This window comes from Haemaphysalis longicornis, unplaced genomic scaffold (assembly GCF_048455015.1).
Source record: "Haemaphysalis longicornis isolate Haplotype H1 unplaced genomic scaffold, Haemaphysalis longicornis Haplotype H1 scaffold_1, whole genome shotgun sequence".
Taxonomy (NCBI): domain Eukaryota; kingdom Metazoa; phylum Arthropoda; class Arachnida; order Ixodida; family Ixodidae; genus Haemaphysalis; species Haemaphysalis longicornis.
The window spans coordinates 247593600-247610596 of record NW_027526203.1 but is presented as its reverse complement, the minus strand read 5'-3'; the positions used below and the strand labels follow the sequence as shown (position 1 = coordinate 247610596).

At 47.6% G+C, this 16997-nt stretch overlaps 1 protein-coding gene across 2 annotated transcripts in view; it reads right to left on the bottom strand.

Annotated features, from left to right (window-relative positions):
- Positions 1 to 16997, bottom strand: part of LOC144143621 (FK506-binding protein 15-like) — a 204991-nt gene that overhangs the window by 139800 nt on the left and 48194 nt on the right. For both annotated transcript variants that reach the window (XM_077675464.1, XM_077675465.1), the window contains exons 13-14: positions 5780 to 5853; positions 5048 to 5251 (exon numbers count right to left, since the gene is read on the bottom strand). In XM_077675464.1, coding sequence (XP_077531590.1) covers positions 5048 to 5251; positions 5780 to 5853 — 278 coding nt within the window. The remainder of the gene's footprint in view (positions 1 to 5047; positions 5252 to 5779; positions 5854 to 16997) is intronic.

Genomic DNA, 16997 nt, shown 5'->3' with positions numbered 1-16997 from the left:
ACGACGCTTTTGCCTGGTCCCTTGGAAGTCGTATTATCGGGGTTCCACTATACGCCTCGAGCGCGGCCTGTAGGGGCGCCACTGAAATCCCCCTAGCGGCCCATTTCGAAAGCAGCCGCGGGAGTCCGCTTCCCGCTCCCCACTGCCGCCGCTGCTTTTGCGGGACGTTCACGACCGAGGTTTATCGTTTGAGGGCGTTTGAAATCCATGTTTATGTGGAGCAGTCACTCTGTTCGCAAGCGGGGTGTGTTTATGAGAGTGTAAATGTTTCTAACGTGATCTTATTGTGGTATATTCGGTCTGTATAAGCGCGAGGTGTGTGTCACAGGCCGGCGTCACGGAACCGGGGTATGATGGAGCCGATTATGTACAGTTACACTGCCCTGAATTTACCAGCAGTGTCTCCGTAACCACCGGTTCCTGAGATGTTCATGCTACGGGTATACACTACGATGTAAATCAGTTTTGTGCGCTTACATATTCAGCGGAGCACTCATACCTGACAGCACACCAGTTACGTTCGCCAATATTATTCCTCTGATATTGATCACCGCCATTTACATACCAATCTGTGTTAACAAATGTACGATTGACAATGCATAATTATACTCGGGGATCAGCACACGACAGAGTCGTCTTGTCGTGAGGTGAGCGCCCGCAAACATTCATCTGCTACATATTGTTGTTGTTGGTAAACTTTATTGACACACAAAAAACAAAGAAAAAGACCCCCAAAGTGCGGGGTTCTGAAAGGAACAAAATTATCTATACAGACGGGAGAACCTGACGAACGTGAGCCACCAAAGCTCGCCACCAGGCCACTCGGTCTGTTCCCTCCGGTGGCGCGAGCCAGTCTTGGAGAGAAGAGGGAGGAGGTGTAAGGGATTTAAGATGAATTGCGAGTGATGGTTGCGAACCAGAACAGTCCCAAAGAACATGCGGCGTATTGGGAAAGCCAGAGCACTTGGAGCACCGCGCAGGGCTGCGATGGCCTTGTAGTCGATGCAGTATGTGCGGAGTTGGAAGGCTGTCCGTTTGCGCTTGCCGGATAAGACAAGCATCTGCCCGGGGTAACAGGTGAGAGGGAGACGGAAGAGTCTGCCTATCCCTGATTAGCTGTTGCACAGTCTGGCGTCGATGGAGACGGGCTTGTCGCGCTTGCGTGGGTGGGTGGAAAGGATTTGGCCAGGGCGTCTCCGAGTCTCCCGGTTGGGACGGAGCACGGGAGAGCTGATGCGCCAGCTCGTTGCCCGGAACGCCTGCGTGACCAGGAACCCAGTCCAGCACGTAGCTAGTACCAGTGTGTTTGGCCAGATGAGTGTGGAGTGCATGCATAATATTGATGGGAAGCGTCTGCTCCTGGAACAAGCGCAGAGCATCCTGACTGTCGCTGAGGATCACGTGGTTACCAGGAGTGGCTAACGATAAGATTGCGTCAGTTATTGCTTGAGCCTCTAGAGACAGGACGGTAGGAACGGCCGAGTATCTTTTCTGCAAGGGCGGGTGGGTAGGAGGAACAACTACTGTGACCCCGCGTGCGACTTTGGATGAGAAGGAGGCATCTGTGTACGTCACTGTTGCTAGATCACCATAGCGGTAGCGAAGAGTGCATATTCGAGCTCGACGACGTCCTGCATGCGAGGTTGCGGATACATTGATTGGAATGGTAGGAACTTTTATGCGAGGGAGTGGATACCAAGGGGGGTATGTCGCTCTAATTTCGGGTAACGAAGCTACCTCGTAATGAAGTGAGGATAGGAGAAGACGCCCATGCCAAGTAAGCTGGAGACGAGTGTGTTGTGCCGCCAAATGAAGATCAACTTGATCTGACAATGATGCGAACGGCTGAGCAGCCTCCAACTTAGCGAGGGGGGTATATCTAAGTACCCCTAGAGCCAGGCGGGTGGCAGGCCGGAGGAGCCGCTCAAGCTGGGATCGCTGCGATGACGTTAATTTTACGTACGGCAGTGCGTAAAGAACGCGAGTATATATTAGAGTTCACAAGTAATATCGTGTTCTCGTAGGCCTTGGCGACGTCGGGTCAGCCTGCCGATTATGTGAGTTAGTTGGGTAATTTGAGCCTTACATCGATTGAGCCACTTTAAGGCCTTCCCATTATCCTGTAGGTCGAAGCCGAGGACGCGCAGCCAGGCCTTACGTGGAAGAGGAATGTCATCAATCACGAGTTCTACTTGAGAGCGTTGGTCGCTAGCTTTAGCCCGCAAACGCTCATCAGTGACCACGAGGTACTCAGACTTCTGCGGAGATAGTGTGAGACCTACGCTTGACCCGAACGAGTGGACCGCATCAATTCCAGCCTGAAGTGTGTCGGACAGTGCAGCTGGGCTGCCGGTAGAACACCAATATCCTCTGCGAGTAGCGCGGAGACGGGCTTAAAGAATAATCCATGTCCGCGATTAAACGCTTCTTAGAAATATCGTCACATGGCACAGGGAGCCTGTAGAATAAAGCAGAAACGGAAATCAGGGGGCTTATCACATGCCACACTCTTCCAACGACCCCTTTCATCGCTTGTTGTATACCCTGTATACTTCCAAAAATGCGTCCGCCATACAATGAGCTGTTCGTTAAAGTCGAACGCGAGATTTGTGTGTGTGATTACTAAAACGTTCATTGCTTGATTCCGCTCCGCATTTAACACAGCGTCCCCCTCCCTTTCCCTCCCCCCCTATGGTTCGCGAAATAGCAGTGCATTTCGCGTATAGTTGGTCTGGTGAACCCTATCTAGCTTAAAGGAGCCATGAAGAGAAAACACAAGTTTAGTTCATTCGAAAGATTGCCTCGTTAGAACCATAACGACACCACTTATAACGCAAACTTCGCTCAAATAAGCTACATAATTAGGAAAAACGGGAATGGTCATGCGACCCACCAGCTCATTTCCCGCAACAGAACCTATGCCGTCACATGGGCTAAGCTCTGCGATTGGCGGAGGCTGGCAGAAGCAAACGCATGTTAGGCAGGGCTTACAGTTTGCATAGCGAGCTAAATGCCCGTGAAACATACTGCACATTCTTTTTATGACAAAGAACGGTGGAGTAAACGGTTGAAGGTCAGAACGAACTCGCAAGCGTGTGCGCCAATGCGTACGAAACTAGCGCGCCGGCCGAGCTCGACATCTCGCCGTCGCGCAGACGAATTTTCGGGTTCGAGGCTCTTCGGGGCCAACGAACCGTTCCAGCACGCACAGCCGCGATTTTGCTTCGTATCGTAATCCCTTCGCAGGAGGTTGTCCGTCATATCGCCAACCAGCAAAGGTAAAAATAGAAACGAGGGGAGTAAGGAACAGCAAGAAGCGACGAGATAGTGCCAGTCGTCGCGTAAGTTTCGAATGGTGTTGGCTTGCTGCTGTCGTTACGAGCTCGTTTCCAGTTTACAACCACTGAAAACTTCAGTTTGTTCAGTTACGGCAGGGACCCTTACGTTAGCTCACTCCTGGGACCTGCTGGCGCTCGTCGCCGACTTCGTCAAATCGCTCTGACCTTGGGGAAAAAAATGCCGTAAACACCGCGCATTGACGCTCGTATCTTTCTGGTCGAAGCAGAGAGCTCGCGCGAACGGCTTTCCATACACGACACCGGCCAACTGGCATAAGTGATACTGCTACTGAAATTGAACTATTATTAACCGTAATCAAAACACGGCACATACGTACCAGTCTATATTCGTCCGTCGCGACGGGGCTGACGAGGCAGCGGTGCCGACGGCTGGGCGATCGTCTGTTGGCTATCGCGGAATGGTCGCTTTCCCGTCCACCGCGTATCCCACAACTCTTGCCGCTCGTGCACTTAGAAGCATTGAGCGTTTTTGTGGTGTGAGGTTGTAAATGCAAGCCCGAGCTCCTCGGCGAGAGTTTTGTTCTCCGGATCAGGCGATTCCATGACTAGGGCTGCGGGTGCACTAGGTTTTTCTAGTATTTCTAAAATGGCCGCCGTCTCGATCGACTCCCGCGTGTGGGTGCTATATGGAGTCGACATACTAAGTATCTGTTTCATGGACCGGCTCTATGACGCCATTGTACACGTCACGGAATGTTCAATTTTAGCGGGAGATTTAAAATTTTGGCTTAAATTGCCTTATTTCTCAGTGAATAATGCATCATTTGCTTCCGGGAAAGCGCTTGGGGTACTATGAAACACCTAATCTTTCGAATAAAACAAACTTTTGTTTTCTCTTCATGGCTCCTTTAAGTTTCGACGAACGTCTTTAGCATGTCAGAAGCTGCGCTCCTTTTTTTTTCATTTCCGTTAGAGCTATTATGTTTCTTCCGCACTTGCACAGCATCTCTTTTTCCGTGGTTTCATTAAGTCGCATTGGTTCTTTCTATAAGGCGTGTGTGGGAAAATATTTAAGGACGCACAGGCTTGGAATATACTTAACATTTTCGCATGGTTTATATTCTTATAAAAGGCATAAGTGTTTGTCCGGGATTGGGTAATCATATCCCCGAAACACATTTTTCTTCTATGCATGTATTCGAAACGAAGCCGCATTCGTTGTCCAGGCTGCAAAATGAAGTTAACCTCTCACGGCACCAGTATCAGGTCTAAACGAGGCGACAGTAGAATTCATTTGTGCTTGACGTATTTGGAGGTGACAGTGGTGATATGCTGCTACCGTCGCCGATGCCCGGAAGAGCGGCGACGAAGTGCCCAGGACCACGTCCCCAGGTAGCTCTTGCAGGTGATCGCGTACTATACAAAGACGCAGCTGCTTTGTAAGTGAACTAAACGTACTCTTTGCTTATATACGTCACCACAACAAGTTTTTTGGGGGGCGCAGAAAGGCGAAAAGAAGCAAACCAGAACCAAAACACTGCACAAGCCCCTATCAGCCACGCAGCGCAAATCCCGTCAACGCCGCGGAGAAGCGGCGGCAGGCGGCGCAGCAATCGCGAAGCTCGAGGCGTATAGTAGTACATGCAGTGTGCTTGCACAGTGCAGTTCTATTTCCTCTGTGCCCTTAAGGCCTTAGATGTGCAGCTAGTTTTGCCCTAAACCATTCAGCAGCCGTCTTGGCAACTCACCTTGCCGAGGATGGCATCCACCTTGTCGGCCAGCTTGCTGATGTTGAGTCGGACCTCAGTGTTCTGGGAGCGCGTCTCTGAGAGCAGCAGGGGCAGCTGGGCATCGAGTGCAGCGCTTGTGGCACTGGGCGCTGCTGCTGCTGGGTACGAGTGCGGCAGCAGCAGCGGGCTCTGCTGCTGGTACGGGTAGGCAGCCATGGCACCCTACCATCAATGGGGGCAGAAAGGGAGTACTCACTCATCATGCCACTGCATGGGGGGAGAGCTGGCAGCATTCGGGTCGTAGGGTAGGGCCACAGCGGAGTGCTCCACTATAATTTAGACCACCGAGCATTCCTTCGTATGCACCGAAATTTGTGTACACAGGCGCTTAGGAGCTGAAAGCATTTTTTGCACAGCCCTCAGCTGAAGCAGGTGATGTCTGCTTGTGTACACCCAGAAGCTAGTACTAGCAATTAAGCATGCAAAAGCCCCAACTAAAAGGGAGGCTATCCCCAATAGATTTTTAGGGATCCACTAAAGGGACCCACGATGGTCTGAAAGGCAGAAAAATTTGAAACCGTCACGACTATGCTAGGTTTGCAGCACTATTGACTGACTTTCATACCAACACTTTGGCAAAGAAGCAGGGGCTCAATTGCTCCCACCCCGCACTACATTACTAGCCCACACGGTGAAGAGACAGGGATGAAGAGACTAGTCCACACTGCAGTGAAGAGACGGGGCACTCACTGCAAGCTGGGTCTGCGCCTGATACAGGGCCAGGTGCTGAGCTGTGGACATGGCAGAGCTCGTTGGGGGAAGCCCTGAAAACGGGGAAACACCCGTTAGGGCCTCTATCTGGGACGCAGAGAGGCAGATATGGCATCAAAAACAAGCAGTGATAGAGCCCCTTATCCTCATGCTCAACGAGATAAAAGAAAGAAGCCCTTTGTGCCACTTCTACGGACAATCTGATCAGTTTGTTGGTCAGCGACATCACGCGTGTCCCTCCCATCTACCACTTACAGACATGTCAAATGATGTGTGGACAATGTGAACCAGCACAAGAGTGGCAGATGCAGACTCAAACGATGAACACAAATCAGCAAGCGGCACCAATCACAGGCCCTCCAGAGACACTTATTTACTAAAGTTTCACCTGCGAGGCTTCCATAGTGAGCCACACTTAACCCCTCCAAACCTCCCGTTTCCCAACAAGAAGCAGTTTTGTTGTATGGCAATCACATGCAAGTTTACATCAATTCTAACTTAGGAGGTTCGGACTCCTAGGTTTGGAGTACTCTTGCTAACAAATTATAAATAGCGCTAATTAAACAATTATTAAGAAGTAATTCTAACTTAGGAGGTTCGGACTCCTAGGTTTGGAGTACTCTTGCTAACAAATTATAAATAACGCTAATTAAACAATTATTAAGAAGTGAAATGAAAAATTTGTTTGCCGTATTGCAAGGATTCAGCATTCCGCTTCACGCTGCAAAAGAAATGATCTTTCTAGCTGCACTACATGCTGGGATGTACCTCTCGAGAATTTCCTAATGCTACAATACCGCTTGTGGCGAAGAAGTGGGGAATTATAGAAAAACTTAATTTTTCGTTGAAATCGGGCCTGTCCGGCTTTCATAAGTACTTGGTCCTGTTCAAGTAGTGAATTTTTGGAGGAAACACTTGCGAACCAAGAAAAAGTGATGCCAAACGAAGACTTATGTGCCCCAAAACCCAAAATAAAATGTCTAATCTTGGCGACTGACATAGACAGGCCCCAGAGGAAGAAAGCATGGACAATGTAAACAATGGTATGATGCCAAACCAAATTGTAACAAAACTTGTGAAACATTCTGTACGAGTTTTTAAAAAACTTGAACTGCTTGAGTTTCAGCATATCATTACTTGATGAAGTGCACCCTAATGACCTTTTAGTTCAGGATAATTTGCCATAAAAGTCGAACACCTCTATAAAGGCGATGTCTTAGTGGTGCAACGACTATATGCCACGACACAGGTTGATCACATATTTGCCCACCACGAGGTATTTGTACTGCATCAATACACGTAACATGATAACAGTAGATGTGCTTTGCCTCTATTGTACAGACTTCTTGCCAGTGATACACAAACCTGGTTAGTTTCACAGCAAGCCTTCTCCACCTTCTAATCTAAGGTCCATGCTAGCTCGCGCCCCAAGTTCTAGTTGCACAAGCCATAGCTTGGAAGACTTGACAAGATCTGCTCACCGAAACACCTTTAACTGCCAAATTTTTTGCACTGGTGACAAGAACACTGCCTTGCACTATTACATAAGCCTACAACCAGGCATCCACAATGAGAAAGATGCATGAAGAGTGTTCACACAAACACAGATTCGCATCCAGTGAAAGGACCTGTCCGGCCCTTGTGCCTGTACATGCATCATAGTAGCCATGGATACAAGAGATTCCAACAAATGCAAAAAGGGGGGGAGGGGGGACTCATTTCAAATGCTTCAGTACTGGTGCTAACGACATGTCTACCTGTCTATTATTCAGCAGCTTGGCAAAATAGCAAGAACAATTCTTATTAAGAAATGCAAGGGAGTCCAGCTTTTATAGCAAGGTTTACGACCTCGGTGCTTTACCCTGGGCAAGAATGAAGTAGCATCCATCACCATAAAATTGTGTGATCATACAACACAGCCTTATTCTGCTTCCTGACAACTCAGGCTTAGAATTCAGCATCCAGTACTGGCGCTGAGTGTAGCAATTCTACAACTTGCAGTGACCAGAGTACAATTTTCAGAGGTGAGCGAATATTAAAAGCTTGAAATACTACTCCGCAAATATTGCATACTATTATTTGCATGCAATATGCAATATAATGATTTGATTTGCAGTGTGCTTTTACTGTTGGAAGTATTGCTTCTTTCTCTTTTTTTTTTTGAGATGTTCAGAAGCTACAAATATTAAAGACTTAGAGGTTGGCTTTGCCAAAAGACGCGTGTATTTTTCAGACTTCACCACATGGCCCACATTTTCCTGTTTTCTGGATTGGCTTTTCTGCAACATGCCGCAGCTGTGCGAAAAAAAGCTAACACATGAAAAACCTTGCACAAAATAAGTGTATGCTAATTACAAGATGTGTCAGCATGAGGGTAATGCTACTTTTATGCTTGAGTGTCGGCAGGACGGTGCCAAACAGTACTCCCCCCCCCCCCACCCCCTCTTCCTCCACTCAATCCTTCCAACAATTTCTTTTTCTTCTGCTGATTTTGAGGTCACATAATGCTACTTTTATTTCAAGCCTGAGAAGAAAGGTTAAAAAGATACGTCTGCTTTCTCTGTCAGTACAGTGACTACCGGTGTGGGGGACACACTCTGCCTGGTGCCCAGACCAAAACTAGCTGTTGGACAAATTTTGCCATGCATGCCGCCTCCAGTATTGTTTGTATTGTTCTGGACGTACCGTTCAAGCAAGGGGAGCACACACAATGGATGGCAGTGGAAGGAGCATGCTTGGGTTCTGTGTTCAAGGAAGCATGTGGCCTCACCTAACAGAAAGTGGTGATCATTCCGTCAAAGAAAAAATAAAAAAAGCCTACTACAGACGTATCAAATTTGTTTTGGAGGTTCGAGCTAGTGAGGCCTGCCTGCCCCTGCAGTTATTGAGCCACAGCTGCCTGCAAAGTGTATACAGATGCTGCTAACAATAGCATAATAAATCACTTTCGACTTGGCAGGGCTAAAAATTAAAAAGAAAATCTGTCCACGTGTTAACAGCTGCGAGTTTTATGTAGGCAAGTCTTCTTTGTGCCATCCTCAAAGAATGCGCTGAAGGTATGTTAGCTTGCAGCCTTGCAAGTCACCATTTTATCTTTTAATGCACCCCTCTCAATTTTTTTAGGAGGGAAGGAAGAGGACCTGGTTCAGTGAAACCGTCAGAAATTTTGTTGCTTGTTCCGTGTTCCTTTTTTACCTTAATTTTTTCTTAATGAAAGCAAAAATGGACAAAAACATGCTCCTTACGTCGGATCCAAATCCATGACCTTCCAAATATGATTTAGATGCATGCTATAAGTACCCCCCTGGGCAGCATGTTTTTCTCCCCTTTCTTCCTTTCATTTAAAAAAATAGATATACTCCGAAACGAAAAATTAATGAATTTTTCCTCCCAGGCCTTCCTTGACGGTTTTGACTGCTGGCTTTCCTTTCTGTATCCATGCGCCAAGCCCCTCCCTCCCAATTCTTATTTGCTATATTATATGTATTGTAGTATAAATAAGGATCCCTTGCCTAAGCACTGCCTGGTGCCTTATGAGATAGTGGGTTATCCCCAAGTGTGTGGGGCAAGGGTGCGTGCTTGGTGTTGGTGCAGATGGAAGCCCTATTGTAACCGCTTGATGCAAGAGGAGGGCATGACTCAAGCATCGCACCTTGACATCAGCTACCTAGGCTTACTAATACTTCCTCTATAGTCGTACCCACTTCCTGCCACCTCCGTTCATAACAACATATACTTACAGGCGAACAAGACTATATCGAACCCGTTTACATCAAACTACTAGTCTTTCTGGACACAGTATACATACAACAAGAATGTATAGAAAAAGTTATGCTCATATCCAACAAAAATACTAACCACTCCCGATAGATCTAATGACAAATGCAGCAAAAGTGGCCTTCCGCCTTGTGGCCAGTGGCCAGTTGACCTCCTCACGGGGCGGAACAGAAATTCTGCCGGCACACCCTAAACGAGGCGTCACCCGGCTGCTCATGGGAAGTGGGCGGCTCTTTCCTTTTGCTCTCCCTATCCCAACTGCCCCACCGCACCGTGTAGGGCAAGCCATAGACACACCCCATGCAAAACAATGATCCTTGCCTGTCCGCTGCACTTGCTCAGACAGCCAATCATACACGAGTTGTTGCAATGCTTTTCTCGTTCGGTTCGTTGTGTTTCTCTGTCTTTCGCACTTTGTGCGCTTTCTTCTGAAGTGCAGCTGTGGTGGCTAGCACTAGTGTCAATAAATAAAGGCTTATTTAGTGGATGCAGCTAGTGCAAGGCAGCAGAATGTTTCTTTCACCGTGAAGCTGGTAATCATAAATCAAGTAGAACACAGAAGTCGGATGCCCCCGCAATGCACAAGATTCCCAAGAGTACCCTCAGCACAACCTTGAAGAGCAAGGTGCAAATTCTTCATGTAGGACAGGCAGCTTAAGATTGACCTGCTCGATCTGCTCGGAGTTTAACTCTGATCAGAACTTCCAACCCCCCAGAGCGACTTACACTAGCAGCTGCAAGCCACGCACAAGTTTCCTTCTGAACAATGCTTTGTCCCGGCTACACCATACACAAGCTCTAATGTTGGCCGCTGCTCTCAGTCGACTGTCTGGATACTGTCCGGATACTGTCCAGCTACCGTGCCCACACCAAGCCAGGTGATGGGCGCGTCGACCTTCTGAGGCGGTTTGCTGGGGCACACGAGGGTGCTGAGGACACTATGACTTCACCTGCCAGCTACGAAAAGTGTGTGGCCCTGCTGCTCACGAAGCAAGTGCAGGCGCAAACCACGAACTTTTTTCACTCGGCAATAAATTTGTCATTCTATCGAACGAAATTTGTCATTCTCTTGATTTTACGAAGTTCTCGATTTAACAAAATAATTCGCTGGTACAGGTGACTTCGTTAAATCGAGATTCAACTGTGTCTTAAAACACAACCGAATTGGTACTCACAAATCTAGAAAACGGAGTCCCATTCGTGGCCGGCAGTATGCAAAAGGTAGCGTTTCTCTAGCAGCCCAATGTCTGTATGTGGTTTGTACATTTTATTTTCCCGCCCTGCAAACCAATCTTATGCCTGCCGTATGACCACTTAATTCTGTCGGGTGCAGGTTACCCTGGAGGTGCTGTCGAACAAGTTAATCAAGGCGTGTGAAGGAAGCGCGCAATGGACGCAAAGCTGAGGCAAAACAGGCCCAAAACAACCATCACTAAAGCAGACGACAAAGCCGTACCGCTGCCGCCGGCGAGCAGGCACTTCGTGCGGGACACGCTGGGTAAATTCGCCATGCCGTCTACAGTGTGCTCTATGAGTTTAAGAGCCGTTTTCTTTAAGAGCCGTTTCCTCGAAAGTGCATTTTAAAAGTTCTTCGTTGCTCGTGGAAAGGATAGCATTGCAACCACTGGGCGGATTTTGACCCTGTCTATTTTATTTTGATCCTTGAAGAGTTCTGCAGGGCAAGCTTGGATTTTCAAGTTAGGGCATAGATATTTTTTTAATGTGGATTTTACTGCTAGGTAAATTGTGTCCTACAGGGTACAAGTGAAAATATTGCTTTCTGTAAAAAAATAAAGGGCGTAAAAAAATTTAAGACTGTCTTGCCCTGTGGTGTTCTTTTGACTACAATTGAAAAGTATTCAGAACTTCCTAGCATGTGTCAATACCTTGCTAGGCTTTCCACGAGCGGGCAACATGTAAACCTCTGCAACACAAGAACTACTGAAGGTATCACCATGAAATTTTAAATTTCACAATTTGGAGTGTTTTCCAATGTGCCTGTGAAATTTCATTACTCTATGCCAAAAAATAAAATTCACTCTGTCCCCACGTCCGCCCTTAACTCTGATTAGAACTTCCCCCTAAGAATGACTTACACAAAAAGCTGCAAGAAGTTTCCTTGCTGACGATGCTTTGTCCCAGGTACACCGTACACAAGCTCTAATGTTGGCTGCTGCTCTCAGTCAACACCAAAGCTAACGTAATTTACCAAAGTACACGTAATTTGGTCAGACAACCGGGGATGCAGTGCTGGTCAAAGCAAAGGAGTGCCTTCCTTCAAAAAACTATGTGAGTGCTACTTCAAGACTAGACCATTTAACTGTGATCAGAACTTCCCCTTAAGAGTGACTTAAAAAAAGAGCTGCACGAAGTTTCCTTCCGAACGATGCTTTGTCCCAAGTACACACTATGCAAGCTGTTATGTTGGCTGCTGCCCTAAGTCAACACCAAAGCTCGTGTAATTTGGTCAGACAATCGGGGATGCAGTGCCAGTCAAAGCAAAGGAGTGCCTTCCTTAAAAAAAAAAAAAAAAACTACTTGAGTGCTACTTCAGCAAGACTACAGCATTGCTGCAAGTTTAACTCTTATCTAAACTTCCCCATAAGAGTGACTTACACAAACAGCTGCAAGAAGTTTCCTTGCGAACAATCTTTTGTACCAGGTACACCGTACACAAGCTCTAATGCTGGCTGCTTGCTCTCAGTCAACACCAAAGCTCACGTAATTTGGTCAGACAACCGGGGATGCAGTGCCAGTCAAAGCAAAGGAGTGCCTTCCTTCAAAAAAAAAAAAAAAACTACTTGAGTCCTACTTCAACAAGACTACAGCAAGTTTAACCCTTATCTAAACTTCCCCATAAGAGTGACTTACACAAACAGCTGCAAGAAGTTTCCTTGCGAACAATCTTTTGTCCCAGGTACACCGTACACAAGCTCTAATGTTGGCTGCTGCTCTCAGTCAACACCAAAGCTCACATAATAGACCTTTCCAGAAACTGCAGCGCCGCTCCTTCCCCTGGCGGGCCCGCGCAAAGCGTCATGGGAACTGCGTGCGCGGGCTAGGCGAGCGGCGACGGGGTGGTCGCGCCGTGCGCCGCGTGCGCGGAGGAAGCCCGTCAAAGGACAAAGTTTGCAATGCTGTGCTTGCAAAGTTATGTTGCCCATCAATTCAAGCATCTTTAAACCATAGAACCCAAAATAAGAAATAAACTCGGCATCCTTCGGAAACTTCCTGCACCGCATGAGAACTTTTTGTTGTCTGCTAGCAACGTCGTCTGCTAGCTTGAACCAGCTGCTGCCAGTTGAAAAGCGTCTGCGTGGTTCTGGCTGCCCGCGGGAAAAAAAGAAATTCCTCAACACGAGGAAATAAAAAAACAAATGTGACACTTGAGATGCCCGAGAAAAATACAAATAACCCAGCTCTTGCTTCTAGCAGCCCGCGGGGAGCCGAGTGGGAAAACGAAGAAGCCCATATCGTGTGCACACGTTATTCGTGATGCATTTCTGCGTGTGTAAAGCTACACCCGTTTACGACCTGCCTTAGCGCTTGTAGTTTACGCGATACTGACGATATGGCGCCAAGGAAGCTGCAGGGAAGGACAAACGTGCTATGGGCTCGGTTGGGGCAACAATACGCTACGAGACCGGCATGTTTCATTGCACAAGTTCCTGAAGGACAAGAAACTTAAAAAGGAATGGGTTCATCGGAAAAACATCCAGGGTCGTGATAGCCGATTTGCTTTGTGGGAGCCGTCACAGGGTATGTGGAGCCCATTTCAACGCGAACAGACGCAAATGTTACATGGACCGTATGCGACCATTTTCCCACACCGGGTCTTCTCCGAGAGGTGTCCTCCGGTAAAGAGAGGTAAGCCAAGCATTATAACGTAAATTATGCTTTTTATATGTTTTGTTGCCTAGCTTCCGAGAAGTGAACGAAACGCCGCCCACATGCAACACTGTCGAGATACTGCTGTCAGCTCAGGGCAATCAACGCCCGTTTTGTAATGAATTTTAGCACAAAGGGCGTAACAGGGCGATAAAGCAATACTTTCGCTCCAGCAGGCAACGATGCGGTTTCTGCAACGGCAGCGACTGCCTGCAGCTTGTTTCCTGCGGCATTGGAGGAACGGGGTTTCTGCTGTTCTGAGTTCAGCATTTCGACTATTTCTTTTCGGTAGCTCATTGTGGAATTATTTCCCACTTTTAAGGTGTGGTGTACTTCCTGTGTTAAAACGAAGGAGACAGCTTGTCATGGCTGACCCAGGATTCTTGATCGAAGATGAGCTCCGTGAACTTGGCGTTTTAAATTGAACAGACCCCCCCCCCATGTTAAGTGGTCGGCGTCAACTGACAGTAGCGGAGGAAACACGCACACTGCAGATCGCCAACCCGAGGAGACACGTTGAGTGAGTTCTTCGAGAAGTGAAAGAACTTGAGAATACTGTAGTATTTTTTATCAAATGTGATGGCTGACAAGCCAAACCAGATGTGGAAAATTTGTTGCTACCTGAACAACTTCACACATGAACCACTTCTCAATCGATAAGTAAGCAAAATGTCCACTATGCGTGTTTTGTATTAGCGCCCTCTGAAGTTTTACCTTTTAGTGGGTATTGGTTAGTTTTGCTAACGGAATAAAAGTGCACGTGTCTTTTGTTGTAATGATACCATACTAGCTGCCTCGTCTTTTTGTCGACCGAAATAAACATTTCTATTTTCATGTTCACACACAGCCGAAAACAGCAAAGAGCTCAGGATTGCACAATAAGACTTGCCACCTCTTAGGCAACAGTACTTGAAACAAATGCAGACATAGTGCAGCATGAATTGATGGGATACACACTGCAACTCCCCAAAAGTCAGCAGTTTGTTGAAGAAATGCGGGCTGAGGTAAGAATGCTGAAGTTTGAAAAAGAATTAAGCCAGTTATCAAAACAGCTGTCCAGGATAGCAGATGTTCTGCACGCATCACACAATGTTAAACGCCGAAGCTGCACCGTCAACAAATGTTGCCTCCACAGGCACTGTCGCGCACGGCACGGCTTGGCACGGTAGAGCTACATGAAGAGCTGCCCGGGCGGCAGCGGCGGCGGCTGCTGCGGCGCTCACAGTTCCCAGGGTGCTTTGCGGCCGCCGTTTGGGGGCGCGCGCAACTTTCCAGAAAGGTCTATTTACCAAAGCTCACGTAATTTGGTCAGACAACCAGGGATGCAGTGCCAGTCAAAGCAAAGGAGTGCCTTCCTTCAAAAAAAAAAAAACTACTTGAGTGCTACTTCAACACGACTACAGCAAGTTTAACTCTTATCAAAACTTCCCCCTAAGAGTGACTTGCACAAACAGCTGCAAGAAGTTTCCTTGCGAACGATGTTTTGTCCCAGGTACACCGTACACAAGCTCTAATGTTGGCTGCTGCTCTCAGTCAACACCAAATTTAAAGGGACACTGAAGTGAATTTGTCAAGCTCCCGTTTTTGCTTGCACTGCATAGACTGGCTCAAATTAGCACACTTTTCATCGTTTATCCGGTTGACAAATCGGTAATTATTTTACAAAGCGCGAAAGAAGAAAAACTACCATGCGCGGTTTGCGGCGGCCGCACCAACTAAGGCTGTGACGTTGGGAGGAGGGGCGCCGTGATTGGACGATGCCCAAGGTTAGCAATCGCACAAGTTTCGGTTTCGGTTTCGGTTCTGTAAAACATAACCAATGGCTTTGTTGGATGGGCATTCTCAATATCTCAGTAATCATCGTACCGCGCTTCTGCCATGTTGCCGGCTGTAAAATGCACAAGATAAGCCTCCCAGGACGGCTTGTAGTCGTAGCATTCACTAGCCGAGACCTACGCAGTGCATGAACGCCCTCCGCGTACCCGCAGACGCCCAAATGTCATGCGCTTTTCCCCCATATTTGGAGCTTGCCTCCCTCATGCCTGTATCGTAAAAAGCGTGTTCGCACCAGGCCAAGGGTCTGTTCATTCTGGCCTGTGCCCACTGCCTGCAAGCAGTCGGTGCTTATGGCAACAGCACGCCAACGAGAACTCGCTAGCGCGCCAGTGCCAGCCTGCGCGCGTTTTGTGAACTAGTTCATGTAGCCATGAACGTTGCGGCCCCAAAAAAGGTGAACTCAATATAGAAAACATCGGCGGAAAACAAAAAAGTTAACTTACAAAAAAAAAAAAAGCACGCACCCGCGGGGATTCGAACTCGTGACTCGCAAAACATTTGCGGGGAATTCCCAGCGCCCCAGACCGCTAGACCACGAAGCGGGACGTGAATGCCTTGCTAATATAGGGTATATATTGTACAACCGGTTTACACTTTTATTTAGTTTTGGCATTTCAAGCCGCTTAGGTGACTATTTGTTGTACTGCGATCGTGCAGTAAGCGTCGCCCGAGTTTCCACAGTAGCTCACGTCTAGCAATTGCCTTTCGTAGACGGAAAAGCGTTCGCAGATGCGTAGTGCTGCTGACCGCTGTGCTTGTTCGCCCAGCGCAAAAAAAGTGCTTCCCGCGCCCTAGTTTTACACTGTACGGTAAAAATATCAGTTGATTTTATTTGCTTAGTACCTATATTGACTTCGCTGACTCTTCTCCCGCCTTCAAGAGGCCTTATATTTTCCTACTGGCGTACCAGTCAGCGAAGCGTCGCATGTGCAGCGCTTGTGTGAAGCGACCTTGACTTGGAGCTAGATACAGTGTACAAACAAACCAAGTAAAGAAAGGCACATTCTTCCATTCACAAGTGTCCTGGCTTCGTTTCAACTAAGCGAACGAATTGCGACCAAGCAATTTTTTTTTAACCTCCTTGATTGCGACGACCCGCCGGCGGCCGGCGGACGAAACGCTGGGCCGACTGACTCTGTCGGCCGGGGAGCCGTGCAGTAGCGCAGCCGTGGCGCAGCCAATTGCCAGCTCATCCCCTCCTGACGTCACACGAAAACGCCACAGAAAATGGGCGAGCGTAAAGAGAGGAGGACAGCGTTTTCGAATTAGTTTTTCTACTAAATAAAATCGCGTAAACGTGCCTAGAGTGGTCGAAACATGGCCTGAGGACTCCGGACTACAATTTGCGCTAGTAATCCCGCAATGTTTACATATCACTTCAGTGTCCCTTTAAGGTAATTTGGTCAGACAAGCGGGGATGCAGTGCCAGTCAAGGCAAAGGAGTGCCTTCCTTCAAAAAAAAAAAAAAAAAAAAAAAAAAAAAAAAAAAAAAAACTACTTGAGTGCTACTTCAACACGACTACAGCAAGTTTAACTCTTATCAAAACTTCCCCCTAAGAGTGACTTACACAAACAGCTGCAAGACGTTTCCTTGCGAACGATCCTTTGTCCCAGGTACACCATACTCAAGCTCTAATGTTGGCTGCTGCTCTCAGTCAACACCAAATTTCAGGTAATTTGGTCAGACAATCGGGGA